General features: G+C 42.3%; 1 protein-coding gene across 1 annotated transcript in view; it reads right to left on the bottom strand.

Annotated features, from left to right (window-relative positions):
• Positions 1-290: 290 nt before the first annotated feature.
• The window catches only part of HTR1F (5-hydroxytryptamine receptor 1F), a 107,609-nt gene continuing 85,795 nt past the window's right edge, over positions 291-22,104 (bottom strand). Inside the window, exon 3 of the mRNA XM_017830720.1 lies at positions 291-3,187. Within this exon, the coding sequence (XP_017686209.1) occupies positions 2,049-3,149 (1,101 nt within the window). The 5' untranslated portion in view covers positions 3,150-3,187 and the 3' untranslated portion in view covers positions 291-2,048. The remainder of the gene's footprint in view (positions 3,188-22,104) is intronic.

The following is a 22,104-nucleotide window of genomic DNA, read 5'->3' as shown; positions in this document are numbered from 1 at the left end:
GTTCAATATCTCAAGTTTCAAACCTCGTCATCTTGCAAGAAACTCTTCTGACAGTTGTTGTGTCAGCTGGTAGCCAGTGAGCAAAACACAAAAATTATTGAACTCCAGAGTTTGTAATACAAGGGAGGGAGAGGGGGAGAGAGAAACAACAGTGATGGACTTTTTTTTTTTTTTTTTTCTGGTGTCTGGGTTTTCTTGTTTAATGCAAACCACTGAAAGTCTCCTGGAAGAACAACTGCAAAGACCAGTAACACCTTTCCCAAACTAAGGGTGAGCATAGTAGTCTCATGTCTCAGTTTCTTTGTGATGTTCCTAAGCTGCTGGCCTAGGTGCCAAATTGTAGTAGGACATTGCTGCTGCTGACAGCCAGGTTTGCAGTTCATGTAAGGAGCCTCAAGTCCCTGTTCCTGTGAGGCAGCACTGAATGTCTGGCAATGAATTCGAAGCCGAGCTCTCAGTGACAGAGCCTGAATGTGCTTGTCCTGAAAAGTGCAAAACCTGTCCCTGGCTTCTGGTGTGGCTCTTAGTGACTCAACTGCACGCAGGGGCAAATGCCCCCTGCTCTGTTAGTACCCTTAGCTGTCAGCAAACCTGCACTGTGGCTTGGCATCTAGAGCATGCCAAGCAGAATTGGCCAAGGTGCCATCTTTGAGGCCTTAGAAGGGATGTATTCATTGATGTTGCCTTTGACTGGACAAGCTGGCCAGGGCTGTGCCTACAAGACCCTTTTACCTATTCTGGGACTGGGGATATGGACTAGATGCTCTGGGGGAAAGAGGGGTTTAGAGCTGCCTGCCAGTGTGTGTCCCACAGGATCCTCTGCCCAGGTATGCCCTGCATACTGAGGCCACTCCATCTGCCCTGGCTGCAGAAGTTGATGCACAGCCTTTTCCAGAGAGCCTTGGTGCTTTCTCACGTGCTTGGGAAGAGGGTGCACAGCCCTGGTGCTTGAGGCAGTCAAGGAAAGACTTGGGGCACACTCAGCTTCTGAGGATGGAAGGCTGAACTTGCTGTGCCAGAGCTGTCAGCCCCAGTTCTCCATTAGGTGGAGAAGCCACCCTTGAGCAGCAGCAGCAGCTCTCTGAGGGCCCTGGAACGACTGGTGTGTTTGGGTTTGGTGCTGCAAGTCGCAGGTTCTGCGCTTGGCCGGGTGTGCGAGGTAGGGATGAGGACACGAAGAAAGAAGTGTCTCATGCTTCCCTCCCTTCTAATGTCTCCATAAGGAGGACCACCTGCTCTTTATGAGCTTTTTATCTCCCCAGTTCCCATGGAAGTGGCGTCTCAGAGCACTGGGCACGATGTGTACCCAGCTTACTGGAGGTGCCCCAGGTATTTGGCTGTTTCCCCTGGGGCTCTGCCCGTGTCTGCTGGGGGTGTGGAGTGGCAGAGGGCTCACAACACTGGCTTGCTGTGAACCTGGCAACCCATGGAAGCACACTGCCTGCTGCTGGGGTGCTGTGGGGGCATAACACGGGGAAGACCTTCATCTATGGGAGAAGGCAGGGCTGCAGCTGCACTCAGCTAATCAACAGAGGATGATGCTAGATATATTTAAAGCTACTACCCTTTGCTGGGAATGGCTTGGCTCTATGCTGCAGGCCTGTGACATACTGATAAAATCATGTTGTGATTCCATGGTGTATTTTCTATCCTATATTAGCAGGGTTTAAAAGCTGTGTGTTATTTTTACCTAAAATTTCATTGATGCTTGAGGGTTACTTTTTAAAAAAATTTGTCTACTTCAAGTGTGTATTTCCTTCATATTTAAGGTAATACCTTATGCTTCAAGTTAGGCAGCTGTGCAAATCCCAACTGGATCAGAGCCACAATATGCTACCTCTTTTCTAGAGCAAAACTGATCCCAGATGATCCATCTCTTTTAAAACTTGGGCAATTTATGCTCCCAATACTACTTATACAAAAGAAGTCATAATGTAAATGCAGAGTCTTGGTGCTTTTCCTTAAATACAACAACCGTCATCTCAGTTATATAAATTTATACAGGTTAAAAAACAATGAGTATGTTCTCCTTATATGAACAAAAGCTCTTAAAAGTATTGCCTACACCGCACAAGCTTCTGGAAGGCTTTCTTGAAATCTTCATTAAAGATTGTGTAGATTAAAGGGTTAATAAGGGAATTTATATATCCCAGCCATGCTAGGAAATTAGACATGTCTTCTGAGATGTGACATCTTCCACAGGTATTAACAACTACTTCTTTTACAAAAAAAGGGAGCCAGCAGATCACAAACGCCCCCAGGATCAGACCCAGTGTAGTTGCTGCCTTTCGCTCCCTTGTGCTAGAGATTCTCTGTTTTTTCCAGGACTTCTCATGCTTAGATTCGGACCTGGGGCTTCGCAGGGTGACGTTGATTTTATCAGAGTTCACCAGGGGATCTGATGTCTTCTCTGCCGTGCTGGGCATTGAAGCTGATTTGGTGCTTCTTTCACCCGCGTCCAAAAGGACTTGTCCATTCACCCCCTCCTCCCTCACGATCCGGCTGACGCTCCTCCTGTGAAATGTCTTTGCCGCCTTGTATATCTTGTAATAGAGGATCAGAATCAAGGCCAGAGGGATATAGAAGGCGCCAAACGTGGAGTAAATGGTGGAGACTATGTGGTCGTGCTTGATGATGCACTCGTCGTCCCTGCTGGCCGTCTGGTGCCGCCAAAACAAGGGCGGCATGGAGATAAAAATGGATATGATCCACACCACTGCTATCATGATGGCAGCGTGCTTAGGTGTCCTTTTCCGTGCGTATTCCACAGCATCCGTGATCGCTCTGTACCGGTCCAGAGCAATGGCAGAGAGATGCAGGATGGAACACGTGCAGCACGTGATGTCCACGCTCAGCCAAATGTCACACACCACCTGCCCCATGATCCAGGTCTCCTTTACAATGTAGACAATGCTGAAGGGCATCACCAGGACTGCCACAAGGAAATCTGTCACTGCAAGAGAGCAGATCAGATAGTTGGCCGGGTGGTGGAGCTTCCTTGTCACAATTATTGCAGTCATCACGAGAGAATTGATGGCCGTTGTCATCAGAGCAAGCACAGACAGGGTAATGGAAATGAGAATCTTGGATGTCACCCATTTGAACGGTTCTGATGTACTGTTTTGATCAGTTGAGTTTATTAAATCCATGTTCCCTTTTAAAGGTGATCTTTACCCGTAGCTGTTACCTGTTGGAAAAGTAAAAACATTCAGAAAGTGCATCCTTAATCTGCAAGATCTCTTGAATTTTTTCATCTTAAAAGACTGTTGGCCCCTAACCTTACAAGAATTTCAGACTTATCATTAGAAATTATTTTGTCTCCAAACAGATTTTCCTGGCTAGCACTATGTGGGATGCTCTGCTTTTAGGCTTGTACTGTTCACTCCACTAAGCAATGTAACAACTGTCAAAAACATTAATCCAGCAGGCATAATGCTTATTTTCTGTATGTAAACTTCTTTTTCCCCCCATCAGTACGTGAGTCATTCCTTATGTATAGATAAGCATGGGCTTTCTAAACTGGGTCATAGTTTTCAAGAGAAAACAGAAATGTGAAATGCTGCAGTATGAATAGAAGAAAAAAAAATTGCAGGTCGAAAGTGTCATTTTAGAGCTTCCTCTTCCTCAGCTCTAAAATGAAACAGCTAAACATATTCTAAAGCTTCAAACTGTTAACTCATTGTCTAACTGAAATATTATCCATAGGTTAGTCTTGAGAACATCTTTACTTTTCCTCAAGTTTTGCTATTCTGTGGCTGCTGCTGAAGAAAACTGCAAAATACTTGGGTGCCAGTTGTTCTGCTAACTACTCTCACTATGGAAACAGCCTAAAGCCTCTTATGGCTCTGCTGGAAGAAAAAAGCAGGGAAATAGTGATGAAATAAGTTCTTGACTATGTTCTGGGGATGAGCACCCTACTTTCTTACCAAGAAGAGTTTCTGAGCACTCTCTGGACAGCAGCTGAATTAGGAGTTTCCACCTTTTACTGTGAGTACAAGCTCTACTCTAAAGAGGATCAGATTTCATCCTCTTGTGAGTTCTGACCTGCAGTTTCTCGAGTGAGTGAGATCTATCTGATGAATCCCTAAGCGGGGTTTGCTCTGACAGATTTTGGAGTGTAGTGAGTGACTTGCACTTGTGTTGCCTTGGATGCCACATGTATGGAAACACGTGAAATAAGTGAATAACTTTTTTTAGGAAGAATGGGTCTCATTAACATGACTAAAGCATTTTGATATTGTGTTGGAGTGACTGGAAAGGAATCTCATATACTGTTTAAAACCTTAGACCCAGCTCACTAATTTGGTTTGATATTCTAACCTGGTCAATGCTTAATACATTATTGACCTACTCAAAAAAGTTTTTAGCACTGCTTGTCCAACATTTCATTGAATGGAAGCACAAGGAGAGGAAATGTTATTTCATGTGCTGATGTTCACAAATGCTGAGCAGATTCTTGTCCTGTACATGAACTGATTACAATGTGAGTGCTCTTTCTGTGTTCCTTATTCTGAACTTGAAATATACTTTACACAGGTAAAAATAGATCCTTCATCATGTCAGTGTCACCTTAAAACCTGAATCCACAATAATTGCTAGTTGGCAGGTATTTTTGTCTATAGTCAGTTGCTTTCTAGAGGAAGAACAGGTATAGATACAGTATTACCTGGTGAATGTTCCACCTCTGCTAAACAAATCATCTTTTTCGAGCTTGTGTAAACACATGGGGGGAAAAAAGTTTACTGGCAAAAACTAAGACATCTGTTGATATCCAGTAGTTGATCACACTTTAAAACAGTTACTCACTACGGTTAATTACCTTATAAATTTCCAACTCTTTGGATATTAGTCCTTAATTGCAAGCAAGAAAAAGCAATTTAGAGATAATGAAAGCTGATTAATGGCTTTTGAAGGATTATTCAGTTTGAGACTGTGGAGTAAGGAAAATAGCATGGACAGGTTTGTAAAACTGCTGTGTAGGAATAAGTAAGTTTCCTTAGCGCTGCTGTGATTTGGAGGCCCTTTATAAGAACACAGTGACAGAAAAGTGCTTATTTGCCAAGTGCAGTGATTATGCTCCTCTGTGTGGCTTTAAGATTATCAGCTGGTGTGCTCAGCTTTCATTCAGGCTGCTGGCATGGCACAACAGGGGCATTGGAGACTCTCACACCGAGTTTCTCGTGGACTACTGTGAGATGGATAATTATGCTGGGGTCTCCTGTTCATGGGACACAACCTGTTCTTTATGGTATCCGTCCAGACACAACGCTCTCCTGCTCCTGAGTGGAGACTTAAGAGCCTCTGCTGTTCCAGCAGGTGTCCAGGGTGGCCCTCATGGGCTGCTGCAAACACCAGAGTGTGGCTCCATCCAAGGGAGACAGCAGTAACCATACTGATCTGCCCTCCATGGAAGTGCCTCCTTTTGAGGTTAAAGGGCCACTCAGTGGGCTGTGCTGCCAGTCACAAAATTTGGTGGCTTTCCCTGTTCAAGTGGGACGGGGATCTTGTAACTGGTGGCAACCCGTTAGAAACTCTAGTGTTGAAAACATCCGTGCAAATTTATTGGGTGATCACTAACTAAAAGGATTGTTTTATAAATGTGTGTTGACATGCTGACAGCATTTAAGGACTCCTGCCTCTCTCTCTCTCTTTTTATCACATCCAAGATGAACTAATTCTGGGTTTTCTCTTGCTCAGTTGAACTCATTTCAGTCAGTTGCCATCACTGGCTTCTGCCCTCAGTAAGCAACTGACCCACTTCTAGGAGTGTGAAGGATAATCCTGTCAACATTGCACTGAATTAGGAGTTAGGAAAGCTGGCTTCTGCCCTGGGGCTGTAGGCTTTCCTTGTCAATTTTGGAGCAAATTCATTATGGTGCTTCGGTTAATTTTCTGTAAAATAGCTGCAGGAGTAGTTCCCTGGTACTCTACTCCGTGTATTTGTATTGCTTTCTCTTAGTAGCGTGAATTATCTCTTTTATGCACTTATTGCAGGGAAGATCTACTCTCAGGTCATACCCAAGGTGCTGTGGGCATCCTGGCATAGCTACACACTGTGTTTCCAACTTGGACCTTGCTGTTATTCCTGTGAGTCCACCAAGCTCCTGTCTCACAGAGCAGGCACAGTCCCTCTGCCTTGCAGTGTGGTGTCTCCTTATGACCACACACCTGACATAAGACTTCAAAATAAAGCATGGAAGACTTGGAGCTCTCTTCTCTGAGCATTGAATTTACTTTGGTGAATGAAAACAAACTTGCAGCCATGCTGAACTGGAGAGAAATCTGTATCTCAACAAGTATAGAATGGGTTTAGCAGTGACTATTTTCAGCATGCAACTATTTTCAAAAGAATTATTACAGTCCAGATGTTTTAAAGGCTACTTTTGTGGAACTGGCAACTCAGTGCCCCACTTGAAGGACTGAGCTGAATCTTTGAGTTATCTAAGATAACTCAAATTCCCTGGGAGTTGTTCTTGATGCAGTTGTAAGTGTTGTCTTTTTCTATTACCTTTTCAGTATGCAGCTGTTGTTGGAAAACTTTGGAAAGACTTGAAACTTCAATTGCATTATACTGTCCTGAACTTAAGATTGGTGAAAAAGACATCTTGTACTTTATCTTTGTTGTTTATTTATTATTATTTATGGTTGCTGAACAAGAGCTCTGTAAACAAAGCAAGATAGCATGTCTATTCTCTTGGGTACATGAACATTATTATTTTTAGGGAATAAGCCACTTCGACAAATCTCTTTTCCTTCCCTTCCAGATATGGCATGTTAGGGTGACCAGAATGTAAGTACTTTTTGTCTTTAAATGCACACATATATCATCCTACTGATCTTGCTCAGAAGGCATGGTGCAGCCTTATCACAAAAGTAAACACTGAATTTGTCTAGTGGCCACTCAAAGAAAAGGGATGTTGTTGGTCCTCATCAGTTCTGCCTCAGCACGTGTTATTAAGCCCATAATCACTCATTTGTGTCTGTGATTTACAAAACAGTAATAAGATTACTCCTGTTCAATAGCATTAGTGCGTCATTTCACGTTTGGAAAACAGTACTACTCTCCCTTTTAGTAAACCTGAAAAACAACGTGAAATGCTGAGAGCTAGAAAAAAGTGGCTGGGAATGCCTTTGAGAAGGGTATTCATCAGCCTGCTGTTTGGGATTCTGAATTTAGACCAAATTTTGGGGCCTGTTTTTATTTTTTTATTCTGTTTGGTTGGTTTGTTTGTTGTTTTGTTGTGGGTTTTTTTATTGTTGTTTTTGGTTTTTGTTTGTTTGTTTTTAAAATATTGCTTTAAGCATTGGCAGTGGGAAAACTTGCCCATTAGGGTTTAAGTACTGCTTTTGAATAAGTTTTCTGAGTGCACTGTGAGGGGTGGGAGGTGGTGTTTGCTAGCTTTTTTTTCATGGGTGTTCACTAGCAAAATCAGTCTTAATTAAAAAACAGTAACAGCACTCAGACAGCAAAATGGGCCACTGATTGAACTAAGGGTATTTAAACTGCTACAGGCAGCAATAACAGCCTTTGTGCATTAAGTAAACACAAAGCTGTGTCAGGGGCACAGATACATCCTACTCTGCTTGTTTTCAGCCATCCTGTTTTTATCACCTGTTTCTGTATGGGCTAACCAGATCCCCACTGAAGGTAAGACTAAAATAACCATAGAAAGATTAAGTAGCTATAAGTATCAGCCTTGCCTGGGAGCTGAAATTTCTTCTGAAGCTTTTATAAGCTTGTAAAAATCCTTCCTGATGTGACTGTGTGTCTTTAGATACTAACCACGTGATGTACTAATGACAAGTAGCTTAGTAATGATCCATCATATTAAATATGAGGAGAGGGAAATATTACCCCTTTGGATTAAACAAATCTGTTTAAGAAGGATGAGCTTGTACTCGGATCTGATAAGGGATGCACTTGGGGCTTGAACCCTAGTGCCCCAGCAGATGGAACAGGAGTAGAGGGACATTTTCACTTGGTTCTTAGAGTCCTGTCCTTAAATTCTTTCCTCCCAATAACTCTTGCTAAGGCTCCTAAAGCTACAGTGCATCCCCCTGGGACAAGGCAGGGATAACTAGAAGGCTTGTGAGAGAAGTTACTTGCCAGCCCAAGGCTGCTGCAGCAAACCTACCTTTCCTGGAACGCAAAGTAGCTGTCTGTCAGCAGACTGAAGCGCGAAGCAGAAATTACAAGGTTGCCAACTTTCCTTACCCGGTGTGCATTTCTGCATGCTTAAAACCCATTTTTTCTCCTCCTCTGCCCCCACCCTGTATCTGCAATTTAACTAGGAAGCTGAGTTCTTTCCAGTTCTTAATCTGTCAGCAAATTTTTGTGTATGCATTGGATTCCCTATTTGGGTGGTGCTGTCTCAATCCATGGGACTGAGCACCTTCTGGACCTGAAGTGTGTTGGTAGCTGGAAGAATATCTCAAAAACTGTTTAGGTTTTGCTGTATGAGTCTCTACAGTCTGGAGTTTTTTATAACCTCCACTTGTAAAAGGTCACAACAGACCCATTTCTGGAAACAGAGACCACAATTATAAAATCACAAATGCATCAGTTGAACTAATACAAACTAAAGATAACGTGGAGTTCTGCCTCCCAAGCACCCCTCGGGAGAAGCACGGGCAAATAAATAAACTTTGCAGCATGCCCTGAGTATCAGTATAACATAGGAAGGAAACAAATCAGAGAGTCCTGGAGAACAGGTACCTCCAGGTCTGAGCACAGGTGCTCTGATTTCGTACAGAATGGCAAAGACAAGTCTGTTTCTCTGCCTTGAATGCAAGGCACAGAAGTTGCGTAGTAAACCTGTATTTGATGCTTTTCTTAGCTGTGTTACAGTCTTAAAAGTCCTTCTGTTGGCAAAACGATGTGCTGCAGTACATTTTGTGTCAGGTACAACAAAGATTATGCTTCCTTTAATTTTCTGGATGTCTCTTTAAATTGTTTCAGCCAACAGAAATAATCCGAAGTGGCTAAAATGACAAAGCCTGTTAGACTTAACCCTGAAAGTTACCATCCCATCTGTCTGCTCTGTCATGTTATTGCTCCTGGAACCAAATCAACAGGAGGTAGGTAGTGCTTCCACTGAAACAGCTGAAATGCAAAGTCTGAAGGCTTTCCTGAGCTGCCAGGGAAGGTGAGTGAACTTGCCCTCTGCCATTGGGTGCTGAGAAGAGAGATGCAAGCAGCAACTCCGCCAGGACCAGAATGAAGGCAGAACTCTCTGGCAAAGGGGCAGAGTGAAGCACTGAAATAGGTCTGTCCTCATCTCCCCGGTGTAACTAACTCACCTTCATGCTTCCTACTGTATGAACTGCAACGTGCTGGCTGCGACTGCTCTGACACATCTCCCTCCAGGAGCCTTTGATCCTTGCTTCTTTACTCCACGAGCATTACCAAGTGCTCTGTGTTCTCCAGTCTGCAAAATACCAGACTCTTCAAGCCCAAACATGACAACCCCACAGAACAGGGATTCCTGTGCCTCTGTCACAGGGGGACAGCTCCTTGACTCTGGGACCTGGACAGGCTGGATAGGTGGGCCAAGACCAATGGCATGAGGTTTAACAAGACCAAGTGCCAGGTCCTACACTTTGGCCACAACAACCTCATGCAACACTACAGGCTGGGAGCAGAGTGGCTGGAAAGCTGCCTGGTGGAAAAGGACCTGGAGGTGCTGGTTGAGAGTAACTGAACATGAGCCAGTGTGTGCCAAGCTGGCCAAGAAGGCCAATGGCATCCTGGCCTGGATCAGCAATAGTGTGGTCAGCTGGATCAGGGCAGTGATTGTCCCTCTGTACTCAGCACTGGTGAGGCCACACCTCAAGTGCTGTGTCCAGTTCCCTCACTCCAGGAAAGACATCGAGGCGCTGGAGCATGTCCAGAGAAGGGCAGTGGAGCTGGGGAAGGGTCTGGAGCCACAAGTCTGATGAGAAGCAGCTGAGGGAGCTGGGGATGTTTAGCCTGGAGAAGGGGAGGCTCAGGGGAGACCTCGTCACTCTCTACAACTCTCGGAAAGGAGGTTGTAGCCAGGTGGGGGTCGGTCTCTTCTCCCAAGCAACTCGTGATAGGACAACAGGACATAGTACTTAGCTGTGCCAAGAGAGGTTTAGTTGTACATTAGGAAGAATTTCTTCAGAGAAAGGGTGACTAGGTGTTGGAATGGGCTGCCCAGGGAGGTGGTAGAGTCCCAGTCCCTGGAGGTGTTTTAGGAAAGACTGGCTGTGGCACTCAGTGCCATGGTCTGGTTGACCTGGTGGTGTTCGGTCACAGGTTGGACTTGATGATCTCAGAGGTCTTTTCAACCTAACTGATCCTGTGACTTCAAACATGTCACTGCAGTTCCTGGGGAGGTACCACTTGAGCTGGCTTTAAACTCAGTCAGGTAACCATGAGCAGAGTGCTCAACAAAACCTGCTTGGGAAGCAGGGTTGCTGCATAGGTGGGGTTAGTCTGTGGTGCGTTCCTTGATGCCCTTGTCATCTCTACTCGCCTCTGTTGGACTGCAGTGTAGTCACATGCTGTTGTCAAGCCTGCCAATAAGGGATACCTCCCCTTATTGTCACCATATCTGTAGCAAACACTCTGAATAATGTTCAGAGAGTAATTCTGCATTCCTTGCTGCTTCTGGTGCTGAAGTTAAGGGTTTGGTTTTCTGTCTCCTTTTGAAAAATTAGTCACTTGTCTGCGTTTGCTCTTTATTTCATGTCCCTCTGCCATCTGTTTTAATCTAGCTGAGAGGAATAGGAGGGAGGCAAGCCAGCTTCTCAGCCAGCCCTCTGGGAGGGTGGAAGGAGGAGCAGCAAGAACAGCACAGTGCACGGGATGACGGGCTTGCTTATATAGAACAGCAGGCATGCCTCCCAAATTCAGATTCAGTTCTTGTGTGGCCAGAGAGGGAATGTGTTATGATTTGATGATTTTGGCTGGAGAAAGGGAAAACTTCATTTCCTTGTTCACAGTTCTCCTGAGGAGATAGCACTGATTTGTTTCTATAACTCATTAGATGAGAGGATTCAGCTTCCTGTCTTATTTGAGGTTGGTCTGAATCCCTAGTCCAGACGTCTCTAGATAACAGTGGTCTGGAGAGTTGCCTCTTATCTTGTATATGCTGTGGAAGAGCCCCAGAGGACCAGGCTCTGCACAACAGAGCCCATGGGAGCTGCTTCCTGCCATCACTTCTATAGCTGGTGTTTGGAGCTGTTCAAAAAAATATCTGTGAGAAGTAAAGCAGTATCTGGGTACCCCATAGCCTAGTATGAGCTCTACACTGAGCAAAACAGTACCTTCATGATGGCAAGTATTCTATACAGACAGACAAAATCCCATGTAACTGTGGCCAACACCCTGTCCTTGGAGGCACATGTCCCCCTGGATGGGTGCTCGGGGCCTGAACCCGAACCCTCCATATCATAAGTGGGCCACTCACTTCCTATACCCACTCTTTGGTATCTATCCTTTGTTCAGTTTGGATCTAACAGCCTGAAATGTTCCATTCAACCACAAATTTTCTGCATTAGGAAAAGATGTTTAAAATTTTTACTTTTGTTCTGTTGAAGAAAAAGCAAGGTTTTTGTTTGCTTTCATTTGGATTGGCAATGAATCAAAGAAGTGTCTGTTCACCCATGTGTGTATATAATCTGCACAAGTAATTTCACACTATGCAGGAATGGCTTTGCTTTCATGATTATAAACTAAATTTGTATAGGGGGTTAAAAATGCACAATGGTTTTTCTTGCATTTCAAAACACTACCTTTTCAGGTAAGGGCTTAAAACCAGTGGGAACCACAGAGCAGTGCTGGAGCAAGGAGGCTGAGAGGCAGTTTTACTTCCTTTTGAACAGTTATAAAATGCAGCCTTGTTTCTCCCACTTCCCCCTCATCCTTACGCTTTGAGGCCATGTGTTTTTTGCCAGGCCTCTGAAAACCCGTGTGTGGAGCTGTAAGTCACAAACCTTTTTCACTGAAACACCTACCTCGGAAACTCTCTTGCAAGGGGGAGGTCAACTTCAGTAACAAAACAATTGTTATTTTCAAATATATGCCTGGAAAAGATCTCTATTTCAATCTACAACGTAAGGAAACATAATTTTCAAACTATCACCTTGTCCAACAACAGGATATTGCAGTTTTTTTGCTGTGTGCTTACCAGGGCAGCTTTGAGGGAGAACTGAACTCAGAAGAGTTTGCTGGAAGAGGAGTGAAGGCAACGTGTCACTGCTCCTCCTCTGCAATAGGGGTTCTGTGTGACACAAGAACAGGTCTGTGGCTGATCATTTACAACTTGGAGAGATGGCAAAATTTGCATAATCTGCAATCTCATCTCTGCCTAGTTTTTGGAGACTGATGTTTTTTTAGATAGTATCTATCTTACTGCATACTTCCCAGAGTCTTTCTCTGTATTCTTTTCACTGTGTCATTTGTCTTTATTCTCATCCTCACCTGATCATCCTGTAGACTGAAGAATAACCCTATCAGATGGTAAACTCTGCACTGGGATTGCATTAAACAGCAGTTCTCTAACATTTTCATTTTCAGGATTAACTGAGACAATTCAGGCTATTTCCTCTGAAAAATGTGCAAATAGCCCTGGCCAAGAAGTACTTTAAGCAAAACAAACAACACAGTCTTTAAAATTGATGGGTTTGGAAGAGGGATGAACATTAGGAGCATCAACCTTTTAGAGGAAGTAGAAGTCAAAATGGCTTTTTCCAATCTCCTTGGGAAAGACAGAGAAGAAAGGATCTACATGCTTCCAGAAAAGCAGGAAGAATTTGTAGAAAGCTTTCTTAAAGTAAAGCATCCATGGGAGAGGATTTTGTTGTGAATGAATGTTTGTTTTTTATTTCCTTTAGACAATGCTTTTCTGTCAGAGGATGCCAGGCTACCCTGCCTTTGTGACTTCCACCAGTGAACAATGGGGGCTCCAGGGAGAGTTCTAGAGAGAGATCTTTCCAAAACCCAGATATTGTGCCTTCAGACTTAGGTCTATACTAAACAAGACATGTTTTCTGCTGTACTCTTCATGGATTGCCACAGTGCTGGTAGTAGAACACACAGAGCTATTCCTGTATGCACTTTCTCCTGCATGGAGGCAGAGCATTAATGTGGGCAGGTAACTGGTCAGACTCTCCACGAGCACCACAGGCTACCTAGGAAGATCTCACTTGCTACTTTCATGTGCTTTTCCACTTGTGTAGTGTCATTTTTGTTTGTTTGTTTGATTGATTTTTATTATTTTTAGGGATTTAAATCCTGGCATTGACACAACTGAATATTTTAGCCAGAAGAGTTATGTTCACTCCGTGAATTGGCTTAAGTGCTAGTGGCAAAAACCCCATTTTCTTCCAGGCCTGTATAAACCATCTGTGTCTTGAGATCTCGGTTGCAGCTATGCTGGCAAAACTTCTCTAGTGCAGATTGGGCTTTAGCTTTCCTCCTTTTCACAGTTTCAGACTGCTCTGCAGCTCTTGAGCATGCCTTTCTCTCTACTTCAGTTTCTTACTGCATTGCAACATGATCCCCTGTAAAAGTGCCAGTATTTGGAATGATACTGGAGAGAATTTGAGGCAGTGGAATGCCTAGGAAGGAAGGATGCTGGAGTACCCCCTGTATTGCACTTGCATGTGTCTATATCCTACAGTGCTGCTGAATATTGTTGAACTTATACAAATACAGCAATTTCTTTGAAGAACCTGGATGCACCAAATAGCACGTCTATGTGGTGTGGTGGGAGTCAGTGTCGTGGGATTTCTGAGTTTTCTGCCCTGCTTCCTTGGATCAGTGCGTGCCTGCTGCAGTGGGGATGAGAGGGAGGTGAACTGGAGCAGCTGCCACCAGCCCAGACCAGCAGCTGGTCTGGAAATCACTTGGGCAGAGTTAAGACAGGGAGCCCAGTGAAATCCCTCAAGATCTCAGGGATCTCATTTTGGCAGAGGATGACAATCTCTGTGGTCTGCTGGCATCACAGCTTGCTGAATAATTCCTCGTAACATTTAGCCTTGGGTATATTTTTAGGGGTACAAAACTTTCAAGAAAGCTGGTAGCAGCAGGACGGTGTGAAAGGTGTCCAAACACAGAAACAAGGATTTATCTTCCTTAGGAAGCTTCCCAGATCTGTCAGGTCTCCCGTTGCAGAGGCTGTGATTGCTAAATCAGCTCTTAAGCTCTCTTAACGCTTTGTGAACTCATTTTCATTCCTGATAGGAAAATAACAGACTGTCACACACCACGTTTTTCCTTTGCATAATTCCGACGTAGTTGTGACACTTGACACACAGCACAGATGACTGTGAATGGCTTCTTAAAATTTAAACAGATGATTCAGAATTAATTATGAAAAACAACCTTATTGTTGTCCCAGGAATTCGGTACAGAGAGTCATTGTCTAACTAGATTACCTAGTTTCCGTGGATCCCTAAAACTTCTCATTCATAAAACAGCTAAAGGATCTTGAATGATAATCCTAAGAAACTATTTCCAAACAAAATTTCAAAGATTTTTACTCTTGCTGATTTTTTTCCCCTTTGAGAGTCTATCAATGTTGGCTTTCTAAGACCTTATTTTTTAAAATGTAACTTGGTGATTATGAAAGCCTTCAGCACTGTAGAGAGGTTTAGGTACAACTTTATCCCAGGAATTTCTTGTAGGCAGCACTTCAGCTCTTGGTTTCCTGAGTAAGAAAATCATATGCAGTTTCAAAAGAGAATTGAGCACAGCTAACTTTTAGATTTAGATTATAATGCTAACATAAAGAGGAAATAATAATAGCAGCTGATTTCTCCTTAAGCTGTATGCTGAGAAAATAAAATTTGTCTTTTTATATGATAAAGATGTTTCTTTGTCATCTTGGTGCGTACTTGCAACATATTTCAATATATTTCATAATGACTGTTTTAAAAAAAGCTGTTTGACAGCACTTGCACGTGGCAACACATAATATTAATTTGATGGTGAAGAGAAGCATTAAACAGTCTGTGTCTAATTGCCCAAATCTGCAGAAGGCACATTGGTACTCTGAATGGCTTTTGGAGAGTTTAGAAACCCTGCAGTATATTCTCAGCACTTTCTATGGCCCCTGGAGTTTCTGAGAGAGATAAAGATTATGAGAATGTGCTTTCACATAATAACCTGGTAAAAAGCAAGAGTAAAGGACAGAGGCAAATGGTTAAAGTGCTTTAACCATTAAGATTTTCAGAGACTGGAAGAGGCCTGGAAAAATCAAAGGTGAGCCAATGCTCCTGTATGATCTGGCTTGTTTGGTGTGCACGGGAGCAACGTTGTGCTTAGCACTGATGGAAATGCTGAATTCCTTTCCCTGGATTGCTTACAACCCAACTGTCACGTTGGGAAGCTGGAGGATTTCCCTGTGCACTATAGTAGGAGAAACTATTTTTTTTCTACCAGGAGATTGAAGTTATAATTTGGTCTTTTCCAAAGCTGTCTCCTAAAATGCCAATTTTAACCCCTGAAACTGCTGAAACCTATGGAAAAAAGCCTCTGACATTTAACATCAATATACTCTTGACAAGTAATGAGAACTATAGCATAGGGTCTCATGTATGCCCTTGTGTAGGTACATGTGTACATATTGCATCATATTTCCCCCCATCATTTCTATATTTTCTATTTGAAGAAGTCATTATTGAAAACTACATTTCCTTAGTGTTCAAAATGCATCTTTGCTCTTTGAAGCTGAAGAATGTTATAATGTTAACTCTTCTGGAAAGCAGCAATGAACAGATTCAGGCATGTCTCTACATCTGTATAATCCCTTGGGTTTCTTTTTTTCATTTCAATTTTCCCCATTTTTAGCCACTGTGTGATGTAATTATACCCTGCGATTCTTTTGGCTCTTTGTTTCTTGATTCACAATATTTAGGATGCAACTAGGTCATATATATCAAACATCTCCCCTCATAGTCCCAAGATTTAGAGGCTTTCTTAAAAAGATACAGGTTAAAAATATACCATACATTGAAGATGCTCTCTCTTATCTGTTGACCTGAGTATCTACAGCTTCAAGTAACACCAGCAAGCCTGAAGAGAAATAACCAGATCACCAGCCGATGATCCTAGCTGTTGGAACAGATAAAATGAATGTGGCTGCCAGCATCTGAAGATATTAAATGTATTATCTTTGCTAGGAAGCTCTATCTGTTTGCATGCTTTTAACTCTGGGATTTCAGGTTGAAAAGTTCCAACACCATTAGCTGCAGTTGCCAGGTCTGCTGTTACCTGACCTCTACTGCAACATTATTATCCTTTCTGATAATTCAAATGGATTGTTTTAGACCCAGGCAAGCAATCACAATATTTTCCACTTGCAAAGAATTTATTCCAGTTGCTTTGTGTTCTCTGTTTCTGATAAGGCCACCTAATGAAAAAACCAGAAATCATTAGGAGCTAATTTAGACCATGCAACAAACTTTATCCTAAAATCTTAGAATCTGTTGTGTGGAAAATAACATTGTATTAAGATTGCCTTTCCACTTTTTCTTTTGATTACTCCAGCATGACCTGGTTTGACCACAATACTGCCTGTCAGTATTCTCAATTCACTAGAAAGTAGGCAGCACTGCATGGAAGAAGACCACAAAGACATAACCATTTATTCATCAACTAACCTAAATCCAAATTGAAATTTTAATTTAAAAAAAAAAAAACAACAACCCAAAACCCAGAACAAACAGCATAGGAGCTTTCAGAAAACTTGTGATTTGAGGTAGTGCTGTAGGAAGGAAAAATGTTCAAATGCACTGAAGTCCTTTCTTCCTTATTATTTTCAGCTAGTACTGGGGAAAATGCTGCAGACCTTTAAATACCATGAAGGTTTCTTATATCTCAGTTGGAGATAAGATATAATGTGGAAAGCAAGTACAGAAGAACACTGAAGAAACAAGCAAAACAAAACCAATCCTGGCAATAAACCCAACCAAACAAAACCCGACAAAAAACCACCACAACAAAACAACCCCCCCAAAACAAAATTTGACTACTCCTTATAATCGACAAATATGGCACAGGATCATTAGATTAACCTTTTGTTATGATGAAAAGCATTGTGGCAAGATGCTTTTCAGCTGTATTTAATGGGATCAGTAGGTTTATGCTCCTTATTAGGTTGAAATGGATAAAGATTTTAATTTAGATAAGTGGGTACCTGACATGGTCTGTTGCTGTTTTTTTTTTCATTTTGGTTTTTTTTTTTTTTTAATATAACTGCTGCTTTTATGTTGCCTTCTGACTTCTGTGATGATTAAGAGATAATTACTTTTCCCGCAGTGACAGTGTTGAAGTTGGATGGTAAGAAGGAATTATGCTCCTTGTGTGGATGTTGCTCCTAGAGCAGCAAGAATGATGGAGCTGGTGTTCATGAGGGTAATGCTGGACAAAAGCAGCTGCCTCTGCCCAACACTGAGCTCAGCTGCTCTTTCTGCTGTTCTACCTTTGCTTGATTTAGAGAACCATGTCAAAGTGTGACTCTTCAGGCTCATGAAACACATGAATCTGTTTAAATGCTGGAGATGTGTTGTTCAGTTAGTTTTGACTCAAGTATCGACTTCTCTTTGGGGAAGGTCCCTGTTGGATGCCAGAGCAGGGCAATGCAAATCAAGCAAGTGTGCTGGCACCTTCACAGCCATTTAATTGCAGCAAAGGCTGCTCAGGTGCCGTGGTGCAGAGTGCCAGCAGTGACCCCCAGAAAGTCGTGCTGCAGAAAAAGCCAGAAATGACAATGCTCAGTGTTTACAGATGTTAGCATGGGCAAATGCTTGCACATTGCTAGAGGTAGCTTTTTTAAAGACAAGTGATTATTAGAAGTTTGGCTTTCTGAAGCAAGCTTGCAGTGAAAAGCTGAAGCCTCAGGGAACTGCTGTTAGCAGCACTGTGTTGGGGGACACAGCAGGTCCTTCTTTCTTCTTCTCTCATCCCCTCCTGTTCGGATAATGAAATGCAACGAAAAAGGGGTTTGTTCATCAGACATATCAGATGCTTTGAACACAGATCTTTATCCTCAGAAATTTCCTTACAGCTAGAAAAACAGATGCACTCCAGCCAGGGCCCTTGCCCTGTGCCACTGACAGTATCATACAGGTTTTTCTAGGCCTGGCTGAACACTTGCCAGATCAAGGCTTAGGCTCTATAAGCCTTAACAGGCTTTAAGATAAGAAGCGTTTGACTATTACTTAATAATGCATTTTTTTCCCACCCTAATGTAATCAAGAATCTTTTCCTGCTGTGACAGTCATTACAGAATATCCAGGAGGAGAATACTGATCAGTCTACAAGAAGCTGGTGTCTTAGGGGCTCTTCTTTGGCTCACATGTAAGAGTAGAGAAGAGGTACTTGTGACCTTTTATTCAACTGCTGTGTTTCCTTGTTTCTGTGTGGGTGAGAAGCATGCCTGAGAAGGAAGCTGGGCTGCATTGTGCTCACAGAAGTCTGCAGTGTAATTGTTGAGAAGAGACATCCCTTTAGGAAACTGGTAGCAGGAGGCTCTTGATTTGCTTGACCCTGTGGCACGACAAAGTTATTTTCCACTCTGAAACTGAAGCGAGTATTTGGATTTTCGGCTGCAACTGTGCGTGCTGCTTTCATCTTATAAGAACAATAATAATAACAGCGGTTATTTCTTCAGGCTGCTTCATCTGCTTGCGTTGTTTGTACTGGCTGCATTGCAGGATGCTGAGAAAAATGGTGTTATAGATTGCAATGGCTTATATGTGGGAATAGGTCTTTTTAATATTCTCAGTTTGCCACGGATGGCGATTACTGCACTTGCACTTTGAAAGCAGCTATGTAAAAGCAGCAAAAGGTGTGTCGTAGGAAAGGCAATTGACTTTGAAAAGTTTTCATAAGCTGTGTTATTAAGTATTTATCTGTGCGGTCTCAGAGCAGGTAGTCTAAAAAGTAACTGCCTTTAAGAATGTCACAAATGTTGCTTGGGACCCCTGGGAGAGCACATTTGGATCATTTATCTATCAAAACAAGAGACTGATGAGCATGGGAACTTTCTTCTGACTGGAGTAAAAATGTCAGTCTGAGCAATTCTTGATGTTTCCAGCTTTTTTGCTTTTCATTTAGGAGTCTACTGCCATTTGACCAGAACATTAAAGGCATGTCCAAATCTTGTGTCCTGTTCAATCAGGACATTTTTCTTCCTATATGTATCCTAATGGACAGATTCTAGAGAATTAATTACCAACTCAGCTAGTAGGGGGTGAGGAATCCACATGCCTTCTTCTGGACCTAGTTTTGTGTGGTTAGAAATTACGTTTTATTGGCTATAAAGAAGCTTTTAGTGCTAATTGTATAATCATATAGAAGACTTATTTGAAAAGACAACAACCAAGACTGCCTATATTTGTTAGCTTTAGCCAAAAGGCATAGATTCAACTACTTGCTTTTCCTAAAGCTCTGTTTATGATCAGAGAAAAGCTCATAAAGGTCTCCTGTTCTCCATGAAACAGGATAAAGAACCTCATGTGCCAGTTGCTTGAGAAAACCTTTTAACATCTAGGCCACATTCTGCATATCTTTAAAGAACATTTCATCTTGCTTAAATATTTAAATCACATGAGTCTCAGCCTTAAGAAATAAGTTATTCTTAAGTATCTAAAATTGTACTGATTTAAAAGATTTGAGTATAATTTAATAGTATTTCCTTTGTCCTACTATATTGCAAAAAGTGTGTCAGGGACTATATTTATCTGTTCAATTGTATTTTCAATTTTTAGGTTTAAAGGTGCCCCTGTTCCTTTAGACACTGCTGCAATCTTCCTACCTGTACATATGGAGTTAATGAAATAAACCTTCTCTATAAAGGAGATGTAGACCTTCCAGTACATAAAATTATGAAAGTAATAATGAATGACAAAGGGAAATTTACATACATATAATTTAAATTACCCATTTTATTGCCAACAATAAATGACACTTAAATTGTTTTTTTTTTTTTTTTTTTTTTTTTTGTAACTATTCAGATGTTTGGTAATATTGGCAATGGAATGTTTGTGATTAGGGAGAGAAGTTGAATATTTCCTTGTCCCTCATTTTCTTCCTCATACCTTAGAAACACAGACAAATTGGTGAAATTAAGGATGAGGTTTTCGCCTTTTGCTTTAGCTGCAAAGCAATGTAAGAAATGGATGACTTAGTGCCCCAGGAGTTGGAGAGGAAGTACTTTCCTTTTGCTCTAGTGGCAGAAGTGTCTTGAGGGAAAAGTCAGGTTCAGTCCTCTGTTCCATGCAGCTTTTAGAATATTTTTCTGTGCAATTTGACCAAATGCTCCCGTTTGGCTGCCTTTCCCAACCCACACCAATTGGCAGCAGCCAGGTGGTTGCATTTCCCCTTCCAATCTCTCTGTACAGTCTGCAAGCAGGCTGAGCAATGAGCACTGTCCATTAGCTCTGCAGCAGAGAACCCAGCAGCAAATAATTCCTGATGCACCTCCTGGGCAGGAGATTTGCTTTTTCAGGTCCAGTGGTTCTGATCTGCAAGGCAGAAATCCAGCCCAAGTGCACTGAGAGGTTAAGAGTTAGCTAACCTTAGTTAGCTCTTGACTGAACTTCTTAAAGACTTTTTTGGATGGAGGAAGTAAAATGTGGGCCTTGTGAGTGTAAGGGAGAATACTGAAAACACTGGGTGATTTATTAAGCCTGGAGAACTGTGTGGAAATGTAATGGGCATCTAGGATGCTAAAAAGCTAGTTAATGGTAAGCCAGTTGTCTCAAGAATGACATACTGGTTTTAGTGGTACTTTGCATTTAATATTTTTTTTTTTTTTATCTTGAAGCAATTATGATTTCACCCAAGTGTGGAACTGTAGATGAGTTTCTGAAGGTGCAAGCAAGAGTCAGGGTGCAATTACTTTATGTAATTGCCATCTGTTCAGGCAGTTGGAAAATGCCTGCTCTCCTAAAGCACCAGTGCTTGGGAGCCTTGATGGATGTGCAGGGGTGAGTTGAAATCAAATGCTGGACCTGTTAATCCATTACAATCACCCTGCCAAAAGGTGTTTCCTACCAGGAGATGCCATCTAAGTGCTTTAAACTTCTAAGACCGTGGATTCAGACGTGGCAAATCAAAACCTTCATCGTGACTTGTGTTAGGCTGCAGTAATTTTCTTACTTGCCAGTGAACGAGAGAACAGAGTATAAGTAACTTTAAGACAATTTAGCTGGTCAGCAGCTGTAAAGTTCTCTCCAAGTAAAGCCAGAGGAAAAATTCTTTGCCTAAGTACTCCTTGATGTGTTTCAGGATAAGACAGAAGGGGATCCTTGGGTTTTCTTGTAGCCAAGGCAGAGGTACAGGTTGAAGATCTCTTACATAAAAAAGATGTAGATCAAGGATGTACCCATGAAGAATAATTTTTGTAGTATTTCTCTTCAAGTCCTATTTTCTCTAGTAAGAAAATTATTTTTTCCACAAACTAGAGTTTGGCTTAAAAGAACTGTGCTTCAAAAGTCCACACTCTCCTCCCTTTCAAGTGAACTTGGTGCTTAACTTGAAAGTTGATCCCTTTTCCATTTCAGATGGCTGAAGTGTGACACACATTTGATTTCAGTGCTGTTGGCAAGAGGTATTGTTTGAAAGCGGTGGGACCAGAAAAGAGCTTTTCTGCCAAGGATGGCAGGTGACCCAACGCCAGACGAGGCATCACTAGTGTTGTTCTGGGGCAGATTATCATTGGCACAAGCTTGCATATGGGCCACAAAGGGATCTGGCATTATCCTCAGAGCACTTGGCACCTCAGGAAGCAAACTATGCACATGAAGTTCAGGAAGGAGAGTTGGAGCAATCTGTGTGGTTGGTAGGCTGTCTTAAAGCACATTTAATATTGTCATCTTCCTCTCTTAGGCTGAGTTTTATCTCTGTGCTTTACACTGAGTAAACTTTTCTTTCTTGGCAGAAGCTAGATGAAGGATTAAAAGTAACAGAATTTTTTTCTGTGGGAGTAAGCTCCTGATGGTGGGGAAAGGTTCACAGTTAATGTTCATTGTTACACAATGGTACCTTTCTCGAGTGTATGGACAAAATAAAACCTAGCTGGGTCTGTCTTTGAACTAATGGCACTAAATACAATGGACTTGGGAGGT

The sequence above is a fragment of the Lepidothrix coronata genome, unplaced genomic scaffold (assembly GCF_001604755.1).
Source record: "Lepidothrix coronata isolate B3197 unplaced genomic scaffold, Lepidothrix_coronata-1.0 Scaffold183, whole genome shotgun sequence".
Taxonomy (NCBI): domain Eukaryota; kingdom Metazoa; phylum Chordata; class Aves; order Passeriformes; family Pipridae; genus Lepidothrix; species Lepidothrix coronata.
This window is presented reverse-complemented; position numbering and strand designations above follow the sequence as displayed.